The sequence below is a fragment of the Anabrus simplex genome, chromosome 1 (genome assembly GCF_040414725.1).
Source record: "Anabrus simplex isolate iqAnaSimp1 chromosome 1, ASM4041472v1, whole genome shotgun sequence".
Lineage (NCBI taxonomy): Eukaryota > Metazoa > Arthropoda > Insecta > Orthoptera > Tettigoniidae > Anabrus > Anabrus simplex.
This window is the reverse complement of record NC_090265.1, coordinates 401280880-401297906: the sequence shown is the minus strand read 5'-3', so window position 1 is coordinate 401297906 and position 17027 is coordinate 401280880. Positions and strand designations below refer to the sequence as shown.

At 36.2% G+C, this 17027-nt stretch overlaps 1 protein-coding gene across 1 annotated transcript in view; it reads right to left on the bottom strand.

The window, feature by feature from the left end:
- The window catches only part of mus101 (mutagen-sensitive 101), a 508677-nt gene that overhangs the window by 184716 nt on the left and 306934 nt on the right, over positions 1–17027 (bottom strand). The window contains exon 15 of the mRNA XM_068224988.1: positions 15626–15792. Within this exon, the coding sequence (XP_068081089.1) occupies positions 15626–15792 (167 nt within the window). The remainder of the gene's footprint in view (positions 1–15625; positions 15793–17027) is intronic.

Below are 17027 nucleotides of genomic sequence, written 5' to 3'. Positions count from 1 at the left end.
TACTCGCAAGTAAAGATGACCATGGTGTTCCCTGCATGATGGTACTAATCACAAGTAGTTTCATGGTTCTAATACAATCATCCTTTAGTCGCCCTTTTAGTCGCATCTTACGACAGGCAGGGGATACCGTGGGAGCAATCTTCGTCTGCGTCCCCCATCTACAGTGGGTAAGGGAAGAAGGAATTGAAGTACTATACCCTCTACTTCATTAGCATCCAAAATACTTCACAGTATGTAATCAACACAGGTGTACACATGTGCAGATGCCTGTGAAACAGAGTTTGTCAGTGGTGGCTGGTGGTATCTGAAGCTGGGTATTGCACTAACATTTTCAGTGTCACATTTTTATAGCTTACAGAAATAACAAGAAACTCTATTTTCATTAATTAATGAACTACATTCCTACTAAAACTGACATATCTCTGGCAATTACACGGTGCTCAAATAAGTCATCTGTGAAAGTTAGTACCTTACAGTTCTTTCCGACGCTTAATGATGCCACTGTGTTCCAGTTTCATTTTAATTTCTTTTATAGTAGCAAACTGGTTCTCATGGCATATCTTCTTTAAGGAGCACTTGGATCTTGATGAAAATACTGGTCTTCTGTCACACCTGTTCTTCCTTTGAAGGACTAATTTCTCACCAATTTTTTTTTTAAATTTTTTTTTATATACATGCCTCACGGATGATTCAGGTATACCCAATTTTTCAAAAACCTCCCGATTTGTATCAAAACTGGAGCCAATCAGTGCTTTTACCTCTGCAATCTTTTGAGGCATCAAATCAAGTACTGTACCCAATGTTTTTTTGCATCATATAGTATCTAAAACCACTCAATAACCAGAAAACTGTATCATTACAGGCTACAGATTGTTACTAAACCAGGAAACCAACAATACTAGATGTTAATAATGCACTCACTGCAAACAATCAACCTCACTGTCCGTATCGATGTATAACATAAATGGATAAATCAACAACAATTTTTCCATCTAATCGATACAATATATTTTTACAAGCAAATTTGTGAATTAGTAGTAAATATTTCGTTTAATCTTTTAACATCATTAGCTACAAACATGTTTTGGTGATAATCTTAAAGGATATAAAGACATACATAGTCTTCACATATGGTCTTAAAACATTCTCTAGTATTTAAAATATGAATATGTGATGAAGGGGAGAGGGTGGGAGTATAAGGAGGGGTGACTATATCTATCGTCTGAATAAAAAAAACTTTGTTCCTTAACCTGCAATCACTGGTGCTATGAGGTTCAATCTAACATTTTTACAAATTTTGCTACAATTTGTTTGTCCTTAGCTTTGAATTGATGTCTGTTTGAAAATGCCTCATTCAGTCGGTTGAGCATGCCATGATGTATTTGTGTAGTAGCTGTGATATTTTGGAGGGGAAGAAAGAGTGGGGAAAAGAGCACGTCACACGTTGTGTTAGTTGCTATCTCACAGCACGAGCATTCGTGTGTGTGTAACCAGTGAGTAGCTTTAGGGGAGTCCCAGCAGCGCAAGTGATCACGTATGTGTGATTTTCTACAATTTGATTGATATTTTGTTATAACCGGCAATGTGAGCGTAAGTCAAAGACAGCAAATTATTAGCTGGTTGTTAGATGAAAATTACGTTGATCACATGAGTTTTCCTGGGAATAATTATGTGTTGCTTGTGTTAAAATGCTGAAAACAACATGAATACCATATGATAAAGTAGCCTATCTTTTAGACCGTAAACCAATATACTGTAGACTTCATTAATATTAATTAATTAATTAATTAATTAATTTAATATTAATATTACAAAAGTAAGTAAGTAAGCTCATACGTTCATAGGCTCCTTAATCAGTTGGTGCTATTCCATTTGAAATAAATGTAATGTTTAAGTTAAACAGTATGTCGTATTCAATGAAAAATAATAAAACATGTTCAAATTATCAGTATACAATAAAAATATTGAAATAAAATAAAAGTGAAAAGAAACATACAAAATTAGTGATTTTATAAGAGAAACACAGATGTTATATTCCACCTAACAACGCAAGTGATCGCGTGACTTGTCGATGCCCGAGTGATCGTGGGTTAAAAATGAAACATAACAATATGCTCAAATGTCCATTAAAAGAGTAACCTCAGACTGTTAAAAGCGAAGATATATATAGCATCCTCTTGTGTCACCATATCCTCTGACAAATTGTAGATCGTCTCAAATGTGATGAGACTTGTCGTACTGTATATCACGTAGACTTACAACTTCATTGAGCCGTTGTAGTGAGACGTTATGTAAATGACTGCACTGGTGCGGTTGTTGGTTTGCAACTCGAACTACAACCAAGGAATGAAAACGGGAGGATGTTTGACCAGCTACTGCAAAAGTAACTTACGTAAGAATCGATGTAAACTCACCCTTAATAAATGAACTGCCCCTTTTATCTTTGCTACCTTGGCAGTGGTCAAATATCTGTAGCTCCAGCTTTATGCCTGGTGTAATATTGTTTGTCCACTGGAACCTGCTCGCTACTGCAGTGAGGTGGGTAGAATGGAGGAGGGGGCCTGTTTACTGTCCATTAGAGCTTCACGAGGGAAGGAACTAATTGGGAACCTAGGGACTTGAGCCATCTTTTGTTATTCACTGGATTGTCGTGGACTGTGCTTAGGAAATTTGTTTGGAAGGGTAATAGGGAGGTATATTCAGGGAAACAGGGTGGCCTAGGGAGCGGTGATAAGGGAACAGGGAACTGGAAATCAAGTGGGGATGACATAAAATAGTTAGTGTTGAACTGTAGAAGTATTGTAAAGAAAGGAATAGAATAAAGTAATTTAATAGATATATATTTACCACATATTGTAATAGGAGTTGAATCATGGCTGAGAAATGATATAATGGATGCAGAAATTTTCTCACAGCACTGGAGTGTGTATCACGGGATAGGATAGGAATGGTGGGAGGGGGAGTATTCATTCTGGTGAAAGAAGAATTTGTAAGCTACGAAAAAGTTAAAGATGAGACACATGAAATTCTAGGTGTACGGCTCATTTCTAAAGATAATAGGCAACTTGATATATTTGGAGTGTACAGACCGGGAAAGGGTAGCACTGACGCGGATTCGGAATTATTTGATAGGATAGTCGGCTATGTGGGAAACGACATGGAAAGAAATGTGATTGTAGCGGGAGATCTGAATTTGCCAGATGTCAATTGGGAAGGAAATGCGAACGACAGGAAGCATGACCAACAAATGGCAAATAAGTTAATATGGGAAGGACAGCTGATTCAGAAAGTGATGGAACCAACCAGAGGGAAAAATATCCTGGATGTGGTGCTGATAAAACCAGACGAGCTCTATAGGGAAACTGAAGTAATAAATGGTATTAGTGATCATGAAGCTGTTTTTGTCGTAGTCAATAATAAATGTGATAGAAAGGAAGGTCTTAAAAGTAGGACTATTAGGCAGTACCATATGGCTGATAAAGCAGGCATGAGGCAGTTTCTAAAAAGTAACTATGATCGGTGGAAAACGGTAAATAAAAATGTAAACAGACTCTGGGATGGGTTTAAAGAAATTGCTGAGGAATGCAAAAACAGGTTTGTACCTTTAAGGGAGGTAAGGAATGGTAAAGACCCACCTTATTATAATAGAAAAATAAAGAGACTAAGAAGGAGGTGCAGACTGGAAAGAAATAGAGTTAGAAATGGCTGTGGAAGTAAGGAGAAATTGAAGGAACTTACTAGAAAATTGACACTAGCAAAGAAGGCAGTTAAGGATAACATGATGGCAAGCATAATTGGCAGTCATACAAATTTTAGTGAAAAATGGAAGGGTATGTATAGGTATTTAAAGGCAGAAACAGGTTCCAGAAAGGACATTCCAGGAATAATTAATGAACAAGGGGAGTGTGTATGTGAGGATCTTCAAAAGGCAGAAGTATTCAGTCAGCAGTATGTAAAGATTGTTGGTTACAAGGAAAATGATAAAAATCATTGTTATCCGTATTGAAGATACTGAATGTAGGATGCAAAAAGGTTTGTTTTTTCACCTAACAATACATATAAATTTTATAAATTAGGAATTTATTATTGATTCCACTTGAGACATGTTTCGCCCTTCATTGAGGGCATCATCAGTCAAAATATCACCTCAAGGTAAAAAATCAGGTAACTGGTTAGTAGTTGACATGTACAAATTAATACATATTATTAACACACATACAAAAATTAAGTATGGGAAATAGTTGTACAAAAGTGATGGTTGAACATATAGGTTTATAGATGAAAAGTCAGCACCAATGCCTAAAATTAACATAGCAGAGTTCGGCAGTGGTGCTCTGGATAAACAGTTGACGCAATCATAGGAAAATAAAAAGTTTAAAAATATTTACATTATAACAATTAAGGGAGAAAAGGTGTAGTGTTCGGTGTCCATGTTTGTAACCAAAAATTAATGTCAAAGGTTGGTAACTATACAGTATTTACATTGTTCAATTGAACAGTTGAGATGAAGTTTTAAAAATATTTACATTATAACATTCAGCGTAAATGTTTGTAATAAAAACTAATGTCAATGTTTGGTAACTATATAGTAATAACATTATCTAATTGAATAGTTGAGAATTTACAATTATATACATAATTACACAAGAGCAGCTGGTGCGCAAGGATAAAAAATTTTAGTACCAAGTGCGTCCCGATGTTTTAGAGGTTGGAAGAAGGGATTAGCATTGACATTTCAGAAATATGTAGAGCAGTTTATTTTAGTTAAAATCACCGGGGGTAGGGAAATATTTCATAGCCAAATGAGGTTTTATAGGCATCAAGCTGAAAGTTTTCCAGTTGCAGCGCCGAGATCGGTACGGAGACTGGTCAGTGTCGGTGGAGATTCATGGGTATTCCGTGCGTTTGAACGGCAACAATGGTGACAGTTATTAGTGGGTAATTGCTAATTAGGAAAATGTTGCGGGTTGAAACTTTCGCTTATTCTTTTAGTTGACTTCTGTAGCATCGAATGTGATGTGAAGACATCGGTGACTGAGCCTCCTTCATAGTCCACCAATACTCATCAACAATTACCTCTCAGCGACACATCAGATAACTTCCACTCCATACAATACAACTTTCAACAACACGCCGGAACCCAGCGCACATCGGCACAAATATGGCGTGCCACTACGGCTCTTCTTCGCAGTCAGAATGAGAAGATGCCTCACCCCAGCTTTAACGCTCTGACTCTGCAGTTGCCGTATACTTTCTAATCTCTCCACAGCAGTCCACAACACAAGCAACTCTATTCTATCTCACCAGACCAGTAAAGAAGAATAACTTCATCCCGAAGTCCGCCTTACTTTATTCCACGGAACAATATCAATTTGTCTCACCGGCATTTCACACCGATGTCTTCACATCACATTCGATGCTACAGAAGTCAACTAAAAGAATAAGCGAAAGTTTCAACCCGCAACATTTTCCTAATTAGCAATTACCCACTAATAACTGTCACCATTGTTGCCGTTCAAACGCACGGAATACCCATGAATCTCCACCGACACTGACCAGTCTCCGTACCGATCTCGGCGCTGCAACTGGAAAACTTTCAGCTTGATGCCTATAAAACCTCATTTGGCTATGAAATATTTCCCTACCCCCGGTGATTTTAACTAAAATAAACTGCTCTACATATTTCTGAAATGTCAATGCTAATCCCTTCTTCCAACCTCTAAAATATCAGGACGCACTTGGTACTAAAATTTTTTATCCTTGCGCTCCAGCTGCTCTTGTGTAATTATGTATATAATTGTAAATTCTCAACTATTCAATTAGATAATGTTATTACTATATAGTTACCAAACATTGACATTAGTTTTTATTACAAACATTTACGCTGAATGTTATAATGTAAATATTTTTAAAACTTCATCTCAACTGTTCAATTGAACAATGTAAATACTGTATAGTTACCAACCTTTGAAATTAATTTTTGGTTACAAACATGGACGCCGAACACTACACCTTTTCTCCCTTAACTGTTATAATGTAAATATTTTTAAACTTTTTATTTTCCTATGATTGCGTCAACTGTTTATCCAGAGCACCACTGCCGAACTCTACTATGTTAATTTTAGGCATTGGTGCTGACTTTTCATCTATAAACCTATATGTTCAACCATCACTTTTGTACAACTATTTCCCATACTTAATTTTTGTATGTGTGTTAATAATATGTATTAATTTGTACATGTCAACTACTAACCAGTTACCTGATTTTTTACCTTGAGGTGATATTTTGACTGATGATGCCCTCAATGAAGGGCGAAACATGTCTCAAGTGGAATCAATAATAAATTCCTAATTTATAAAATTTATATGTATTGAATAGGTGAAAAAACAAACCTTTTTGCATCCTACATGCAAGGAAAATGTCGAGATAGATGAGGAGACTAAGGCCAATGAAGTATTAAAATTTACATATGACAACAATGACATTTACAATAAGATACAAAAGTTGAAAACTAGAAAAGCAGCTGGAATTGATCAGATTTCTGGGGATATACTAAAGACAATGGGTTGGGATATAGTACCATACCTGAGGTACTTATTTGATTATTGTTTGGTCGGAGGAGCTATACCAGATGAATGGAGAGTTGCTATTGTAGCCCCGGTGTATAAAGGAAAGGGTGATAGACATAAAGCTGAAAATTACAGGCCAGTAAGTTTGACATGCATTGTATGTAAGCTTTGGGAAGGCATTCTTTCTGATTATATTAGACATGTTTGTGAACTTAATAACTGGTTCGATAGAAGGCAGTTCGGTTTTAGGAAAGGTTATTCCACTGAAGCTCTACTTGTAGGATTCCAGCAAGATATAGCAGATATCATGGATTCTGGAGGTCAAATGGACTGTATCGCGATTGACCTGTCTAAAGCATCTGATAGGGTGGATCATGGGAGACTACTGGCAAAAATGAGTGCAATTGGACTAAACGAAAGAGTGACTGAATGGGTTGCTATATTTCTAGAAAATAGATCTCAGAGAATTAGAGTAGGTGAAGCTTTATCTGACCCTGTAATAATTAAGAGGGGAATTCCTCAAGGCAGTATTATCGGACCTTTATGTTTTCTTATATATATAAATGATATGTGTAAAGGAGTGGAATCGGAGGTAAGGCTTTTTGCGGATGATGTTATTCTCTATAGAGTGATAAGTTACAAGATTGTGAGCAACTGCAACGTGACCTCGATAATGTTGTGAGATGGACGGCAGGCAATGGTACGTTGATAAACGGGGTTAAAAGTCAGGTTGTGAGTTTCACAAATAGAAAAAGTCCTCTCAGTTTTAATTACTGCGTTGATGGGGTGAAAGTTTCTGTTGGGGATAATTGTAAGTATCTAGGTGTTAATATAAGGAAAGACCTTCATTGGGGTAATCACATAAATGGGATTGTAAATAAAGGGTACAGATCTCTGCACATGGTTATGAGGGTGTTTAGGGGTTGTAGTAAGGATGTAAGGGAGAGGGCATATAGGTCTCTGGTAAGACCCCAACTAGAGTATGATTCCAGTGTATGTAACCCTCACCAGGATTACCTGATTCAAGAATTGGAAAAAATCCAAAGAAAAGCAGCTCGATTTGTTCTGGGTGATTTCCGACAAAAGAGTAGCGTTACAAAAATGTTGCAAATTCTGGATTGGGAAGAACTGAGAGAAAGAAGAAGAGCTGCTCGACTAAGTGGTATGTTGCAGGTTATAAACTTCATTTTCCTCATCCGTATTGAAGATCTACTTGTGATACAATTCCTTTAGTTTGCCAATTGCCACCTTTTCAATACAATAAAATTATGATACAAACTTATATATTTTATTATGATGTTTACATGGTACATGTTTCACTCCTTTTCGTGAGCATCATCAGCCAAACTATCATTAATCTAAGATTGTGTAAGATCATAAACAATTCTTTGGTTCAAAATTACTCTTATAAAACTAATTGACAATCTTATAATATTTTAAAAGTCACACTACAATAAAATTATGTCTTAAGTTAACACTTTTTGTCTAAAATCTTCTTCAGTCTAAACATTTTATCGCCGTAACTTATCCGGTGAACATCTTTTAAAATTGTTTAAAATGAGAATAAAATAAAAATAAAAATAAAAAACTTTGAAATCTGGCTAGTTGTGTTGATTCCCGTTGCTTAAAACTTCATAACAGTATTGGATATCTTCTGCAGTTGATAATTGTTATTATGGATAATAGACTTGTTCTCGTTGCTAGAGTAACATTTATAAAATTTATTGGTATTAAATTTGATTATCAATGGGGTAAAATTGTTTGTGAACAAACTTGTTGATAAAATACTTTTTGATGTGATGTTGGATTCAAAATGTTCTCGAACGTTCCATAATGACTCGGTGTATCTGTAATGAAAGATAAAAATTATATGTTTATGGTTTTGATTGTATTTCTGTATAACATCTTATTGGAAGAACTGTCACTTACTCTCCTTTCTGCTGCTTGATTGTTTGGTGTTACTCCTAGCTTCTTGAGAACTATTTGTTATCCTGTTTGCACTTCTTGTGTTGTATGTGTGAGTGTGGATGATTTTACGTTTTGGCGGGGAGGGTGAAGGGGAAGTTAAGGTAGGCGGTGCATTGGTAGCTGCAGTAGACTGTGGAGGGGATAGTCTAGGGGAAGTGAGGGGAGGAGTTGAGTTTGTTTGTGTCAATAAGCTATTAACTTTTATCGGATTAAAATATTTATAGAATTTATTTATATCCGATTTGAGTATTTGTATTAGTTCTGGTAATTGTAATAAGATGGGATTCTTTATTTCTATTTCGTCATTTAGGTTTTTATTTTTATTGTATTGTTGATCTAAATGAATGTATATGTTTTCCAATTCTGTCATTTCTTTTCCTTTTTCTACTCTTCTTAAGATTTTTAAATCCCTTTCAATAGTTGTAAAACTGTGTCCAGTTTTTTGCATGTGTGTACTCATTGCAGAATGTTTCCTATGTTTGGCTGCATTTACATGTTCAAGATATCTTATTATAAAGCTTCGGCCAGTCTGGCCAACGTATGAAAAATTGCACTCTGCGCACGTGAGTCTGTATATTCCAGATCCTTGATATTGATTACTATTAGTATTAACTTTATTGTGGTTGAAGAAAACGTTTCTGTTCGTGTTTTGGGTCTTGAAGGCAATGTTAATATTTTGTTTTTTGATGGTATTAGTGATTTGGTATATCGCTGGGTTAGTAAATGTGAAAGTTTCAAATTTTGATTTTTTATTTTTATCAGGTGCAAGATTAGTGGCCAATTTTATTTTCCCCTTATTAATGATTTTGTTAATCATTTCTATTTTGTAACCGTTATTGAGTGCTAGATCTTTTATGAAATCAAGTTCTTTCTTTAAATTCTTGTTTGTTAGTGGAATTTTTAGGGCTCTGTAAACTAACCTCAAAAATGCTGCCTGTTTGTGAGAGTTGGGGTAGAGTGACTCGTTTTTGATCGTTACTGGAGTAAACGTCGGTTTTCTATAAATCTGGAATTCAAATTTGTTTCCTGCTCTCTTTATATTTATATCTAGGAAACTTAATGAATTGTTCCTTTCATCTTCCTTAGTGAATATTATATTATTGTCTAATTTATTTTATATACCAAATCACTAATACCATCAAAAAACAAAATATTAACATTGCCTTCAAGACCCAAAACACGAACAGAAACGTTTTCTTCAACCACAATAAAGTTAATACTAATAGTAATCAATATCAAGGATCTGGAATATACAGACTCACGTGCGCAGAGTGCAATTTTTCATACGTTGGCCAGACTGGCCGAAGCTTTATAATAAGATATCTTGAACATGTAAATGCAGCCAAACATAGGAAACATTCTGCAACGAGTACACACATGCAAAAAACTGGACACAGTTTTACAACTATTGAAAGGGATTTAAAAATCTTAAGAAGAGTAGAAAAAGGAAAAGAAATGACAGAATTGGAAAACATATACATTCATTTAGATCAACAATACAATAAAAATAAAAACCTAAATGACGAAATAGAAATAAAGAATCCCATCTTATTACAATTACCAAAACTAATACAAATACTCAAATCGGATATAAATAAATTCTATAAATATTTTAATCCGATAAAAGTTAATAGCTTATTGACACAAACAAACTCAACTCCTCCCCTCACTTCCCCTAGACTATCCCCTCCACAGTCTACTGCAGCTACCAATGCGCCGCCTACCTTAACTTCCCCTTCACCCTCCCCGCCAAAACGTAAAATCATCCACACTCACACATATAACACAAGAAGTGCAAACAGGATAACAAATAGTTCTCAAGAAGCTAGGAGTAACACCAAACAATCAAGCAGCAGAAAGGAGAGTAAGTGACAGTTCTTCCAATAAGATGTTATACAGAAATACAATCAAAACCATAAACATATAATTTTTATCTTTCATTACAGATACACCGAGTCATTATGGAACGTTCGAGAACATTTTGAATCCAACATCACATCAAAAAGTATTTTATCAACAAGTTTGTTCACAAACAATTTTACCCCATTGATAATCAAATTTAATACCAATAAATTTTATAAATGTTACTCTAGCAACGAGAACAAGTCTATTATCCATAATAACAATTATCAACTGCAGAAGATATCCAATACTGTTATGAAGTTTTAAGCAACGGGAATCAACACAACTAGCCAGATTTCAAAGTTTTTTATTTTTATTTTTATTTTATTCTCATTTTAAACAATTTTAAAAGATGTTCACCGGATAAGTTACGGCGATAAAATGTTTAGACTGAAGAAGATTTTAGACAAAAAGTGTTAACTTAAGACATAATTTTATTGTAGTGTGACTTTTAAAATATTATAAGATTGTCAATTAGTTTTATAAGAGTAATTTTGAACCAAAGAATTGTTTATGATCTTACACAATCTTAGATTAATGATAGTTTGGCTGAAGATGCTCACGAAAAGGAGCGAAACATGTACAATGTAAACATCATAATAAATATGTAAGTTTGTAACATGTTTTTATTGTATTGAACAGGTGGCAATTGGCAAACTAAAGGAATTGTATCATAAGTGGTATGTTCCGAGCTGTCAGCGGAGAGATGGCGTGGAATGACATTAGCAGATGAATAAGTGTGAGTGGCGTTTATAAAAGTAGGAAAGATCACAATATGAAGATATAGTTGGAATTCAAGAGGACAAACTGAATCATTTAGGAAAATGCTAGGAAAACAACAGATAGGGAATCTGCCACCTGGGCGACTGCCCTAAATGCAGATCAGTATTGATTGATTGATTGATTAATGTTTTCAAATAAATTGAAATGTATTCATAAAGAGGATTCTTATACTGGATCCTATCATTAAATTTTTTATAGCTGGGCTGAGTGGCTCAAATGGTTGAGGCGCTGGCCCTCTGACGCTAACTTGGCAGGCTCGATCCTGGCTCAGGCCGGTGGTATTTGAAGGTGCTCAAATACGTCAGCATCGTGTCAGTTGATTTACTGACACGTAAAAGAACTCCTGCAAAACTAAATTCCAGCACCTCGGCATCTCCAAAAACCATAAAAATAGTAGTTAGTGCGATGTAAAGCCAATAACATTTTAATTAATTTATTTATCCTTATTGACAAGCTGATCCAAGTAGGTATGTATGTTTTCACAGGTGTTTCATTACAGGCCTTCTGTGCATCATTTCAGTTGAAAATTTGTGATTCTTAAGAAAGGTGGTAATTTTATTTTTGTTCTCTGCATCTGTAATTTTGAGTCTAACTGTTTTGAGATCCTCTTGAATTTCTTTGATCCAATGCCCTCCTTTCTTCTTTCCCAGATTTCTCGTCGCTAATTTTCATAAAAACCTGTTTTCTGGTAATCGTAAGATGTGAAAGAAATAAGAGATTCTTTTCTTCTCCATCATGCTGGTAAATGGGTCAATCACTTAATAGAGAGTTCCACTGGGGAGGATTCTCCAGACTCATTCAACCTGGTACTTTTTATTTATGCAAGTTCTATATATGCTACACTCGCTATAGCAGACTTCTACTGTATTAGCTGTAGTAGCTTGGAACCACGTCATTTTATTTCTTTTAAATATTAAACTTTTTTTTAAAATATTGGCTGAAGAAGTTTGGAAGCTTTTTTCATTTATTTTAAACATTAAATTAATTGTTTTTTGTTTGCTAGTGGTTTTATGTCGCACCAACACAGATAGGTCTTATGGCGACGATGGGATAGGAAAGGCCTAGGAATTGGAAGGAAGCGACCTTGGCCTTAATTAAGGTGTGAAAATGGGAAACCACGGAAAACCATCTTCAGGCCTGCCGACAGTGGGATTCGAACTCACTATCTCCCGGATGCAAGCTCACAGCCACGCGCCTCTAACTGCAAAGCCCAGTTAAAATAAATGTAAGGACTATTTTGATTACATTTACATTTGTTCTAGTTCATTTCTATCTATATACAAAATAAGAGTTTGTCTGTACATTGCTCAGAATTTAAAAAGAACAGTATTTCTGTATCGGATGTGTCCACACTAACATGGAAATGCACTTTTTAGTTAAAATTCCCAACGATGCTGGGAATCAAAACTGGGACCCCTGTGACCAAAGGCCAGTACGCATTTTCAGTCATCTCTGTCTGCCTGTATGTATGTACGTATACACACATGACGAAATGGCTGAAGAGAATTTAACAAAAATTGGTATGTAGAGTTGGGGAATAAGAAACTACAGTCTAGACTACAAATAATTTTATTCATCCTGGATGAAATGGTACTTTAGGGGAAGGTGGCTTAAAATTTAATTTTTAAATACTTATGTTATTGATCCTAACAAAAAGTACTACATAACAAAAGTTATAAAGGACACAATTTCTGATATTTATGTTTAATTTAGTTTAACCGTACCAATTATGATAAGAATGGTATTTCAGAGTCGGAAGAAAACTAAATGTGAAGGCCTACAATATAAAAAATTCAAAGAATTGATCAACAACAACAACATTCCATTCACCACTGTTTGTTGCAATGTTCTTTGTCTCTTCTGCTGCCACTCATCTCCGATAGATGGGATTACTGCTGCATACTGAGTATAACAGCCTGCCCGAATATTGGCAGGAAATGGCTGGGGAGTTAAAAAAAATTCTTCTTTTGCATCTCCATTCCTCTGGTTCATACATTTTCTGATACTGCTGGTACCTAACACACTGGTCCATCATAGTATTCCAGCTATTTGATCCCTACTCTGAGGCAATGATTGGAATGAGCAGTGTGTACACTTAACGGCTGTCTGCGACCTAGTCATTCCAGCTCAGAACTTTGGACTGTTAGATCAGCAGCATAGTACTGTTCGTTTAAAATGAGAATATGTGTGGTTTTTCATTTGATCGAGTATTTCATATGATGATAGCATTGCTTTTAACCACGACATTCCTACTGATGTCTATGTAATGACGTATGTTGATTTCAGTTGGGAAAACCACTGAAGATATAAAAAAGTAGGTGAAGAGCGAGTGTCTGGCATTATAATGAAAACTGCCCAACTTGATTGTGACTGATGGTAGGCCAGAAGGCTTCCCATTACAATGAAAATTTCCTAACCCAGTCTTCACATGTGAAAAGACGTATGGCGACTTCCCTGTTGTGTTTCTGGGGTAACGTTAACAGCTATGCAATTTAATGCAATCTTAGTCACAGCGTGTACACTACTTAACCTAGAATTCCATATATAATGCAGAATTCCATAGCGAAGCACGGGTACACCAGCCAGTGTTTAATAAACCTAAAATGAAAAAAAAAAAAAAAATGAAAAAAAATGAAAAAAAAATCTATTTGGAATGATTAACTGAATTCTGTTGATGTCTATATAAGGAACTCATAACTCTCCCATCCTAATTCCTCAGAAAAGAAAAAGAAAAAAAACATAAATAATTTGTTGTCATTACTTCTCAGTTACTTTGTTTATGTTTGTGTTACTAATCTGCGAGTATCTGAAAACTTCAACCATCAGTATTGTATTTCATATTTTCAGGGTTGGGTTATTGCAGAGTACTCTTTAGTACTGTGTTTTCAGTACTACTTTTTTCTTGATGGCTATACTGGGTAGCACTGCTAGGGTGGTCACAAGTAATATATTAGCTTAATTACATGTTTCAGCATTACTTCTAAAAGTACGAAGGCCATCCGGAAACTGGTACCCGTTTGCGCAATAAAGACACAGGAGTAAATATTCACAAATATACACATTTTTATTGGAAAGAGCATACTTTACACTAGTTCTCCACATAATTTCCGAGCAAATTTAGGCATTTGTCATAACGTGGGACGAGTTTTTGTATTCCAGCATCATAGTCCTCCGCCGCCAGCATATTGAGATACATAGTGAGGATTCGTTTAAGTTCGTTTAAGTTCCTCATCGCTGTCAAATCTGTTTCCCATCAGTAAGTCTTGAAGCTTCGTAAAGAGATGAAAATCCGAAGGGGCCAAGTCCGGGCTATACGGGAGATGGTCGAAGGTTTCCCACTTGAATTGCTGCAAAAGTTGTGTTATCACAGCTGCACGAGGCTTGGCATTGTCATGAAGGAGAATGACACCTGTAGACAATAGACCTCGCCGTCGATTTTGTATTGCCCGCCGTAATTTATTTAATGTTTCACAATACGCATTAGAATTGATTGTGTCTCCACGGGCCATAAAATCAATGAGCAGTACACCTTGGCGATCCCAGAAAACAGTTGCCATGAGTTTCCTGGTGGACAGAACAGTCTTGAATTTTTTTGGTTTGGTTGGTGAATGAGCATGATGCCACTCCATTGACTGTCGTTTACTCTCAGGTGATGCATAACAAACCCATGTTTCGTCCCCAGTAATGATGCGAGTCAGGAAAGAGTCTCCTTCATCGGAATAACGTCCCAGAAATGTCAGTGCTGCAGCCATACGCTTGGTTTTTTGCTCCTCTGTAAGCATGCGAGGGACCCACCTTGCACAGATTTTTTAATAATGCAGATGGTCTTTGGGAAATGTTCACAGAGTTCATCAATTAATTGTGACGCGCCAATCGTTCCTCACGCATTCGTCTACTGCGCTCAGCAGTTGGTCTACAATGACAGATGGTCTCCCTGAACGCTCATCGTCGTGTGTATTCCCCCTCCCCAGGTTGAAGTTGCGACACCAGCGTCGAACAGACGACTCGTCCATCACATTGTCTCCATACACCCCCATTAATTGGCGATGAATATCACAAGGTCAAACGTTTCGTGCATTAAGAAATTCAATCACGGCCCTCACTTAACAACTGGCGGGGTTCTCAATTTGTTTAAACATTTTAAACGATCACAGACACAACACAGGCAATGCTAGCCTCGCGCAACCTTGCACAGAGCAGACAGACAAGCCACTGACGCGGTCTGACCCTGCCCAGCGGCTACCCGAGTCGTCAGCGCTCCATGCGGCGCTAACGGGTACTACTTTCCGGATGGCCCTCGTAAGTTTGATGGCAATCTAGACACAACATATAGCAGAAATGTAATTCCTTTTCCATTGCAACATAAACAACACATTTCCATAAGTACATAAGGTGAACTTACAGTGCTCCCAAAGCTTCAGCTAATTCCATAATGAAAGCTCTGCAGCTACCCGTGTACGTTGTAATTCCAAGCACACAACCTCTGAGAGGCTTCAATTCAAGGTCTAAAGTAACAGGTTGGTGGTAGAACATCACTGGTAAAACTTCTTCCTTGTCATAGCAATCTCCCTGTACAAAACAAATATATTTAGACACTCCAATTCAATGACAGAAATTAACTACAAAAGCCTATATGAGAGAGAGTGATATGACTAATTGATCTAACCATGAGTGCTGTTTCTTTTTAAAGAAATGAGAAGGAAGATGCACTTCTACAAAGCTTAACTTCATTGAACTGAATTTTTAAAGAGCGATATTTAGCAAGCCTCTCTTTCGATGGGTACATTCAAACTTAATACAGCTGAAAAGTAATACAGGTTTCCATTTTTATACATAGAATTTAATGGTATACGGTAACATTTTCTACCTTTATTTCCTCCCAATTTTCACAAGTCATTAACAAAAGCAGCTGATGGAAATCTGACTTCCATCTATCCAACCCACAATGATAAAACTGACCATTTGCTTCCTTAATATAAATCTCTAAAAACAGCACTACTTCTAAAAGTACTATACTTACACGAATAATCTCCACCACTGAATAATCTTCACACCCTAATTTTAGGAAGGATCATTTTGAAAAAAATGAAATGAACTACTTTCCGGATATATTGAAAGAATAGCGTAGGCACAAACAAACATTTAATATCACTGTACGAGTTCCACATGGTCCTTACGCAAATAGGAACATACCTACTTTGCCTGAACAATTTTCAGATGGTAAAAGTGCATTATCACTGCTATAAAATATATTTGCCACGAAAATTAGCAAGTAAGCCTGCTTACGTGGGAAATATTTCATTAATCTGAAAATGCAAAAGTATTTCATTAATCTGAAAATGCAATAGGCTTGATTCGCTATAGATCGGAAGATTCTTTGTATCCTGCATCACTAGAATCCTCTCCTAAATTACTTTCAGATTTGTCACACTCCATGTCTAAAAGACTTCCCACACGCAGTCTCTTTTTACTCGAAGAAGGACATTCCAGGAATAATTAATGAACAAGGGGAGTGTGTATGTGATGATCTTCAACAGGCAGAAGTTTTCAGTCAGCAGTATGTAAAGATTGTTGGTTACAAGGATGATGTCGAGATAGAGGAGGAGACTAAGGCCAAAGAAGTAATAAAATTTACGTATGATAACGATGACATTTACAATAAGATACAAAAGTTGAAAACTAGAAAAGCGGCTGGAATTGATCAGATTTCTGGGGATATACTAAAGACAATGGGTTGGGATATAGTACCATATCTGAAGTACTTATTTGATTATTGTTTGGTCAGAGGAGCTATACCAGATGAA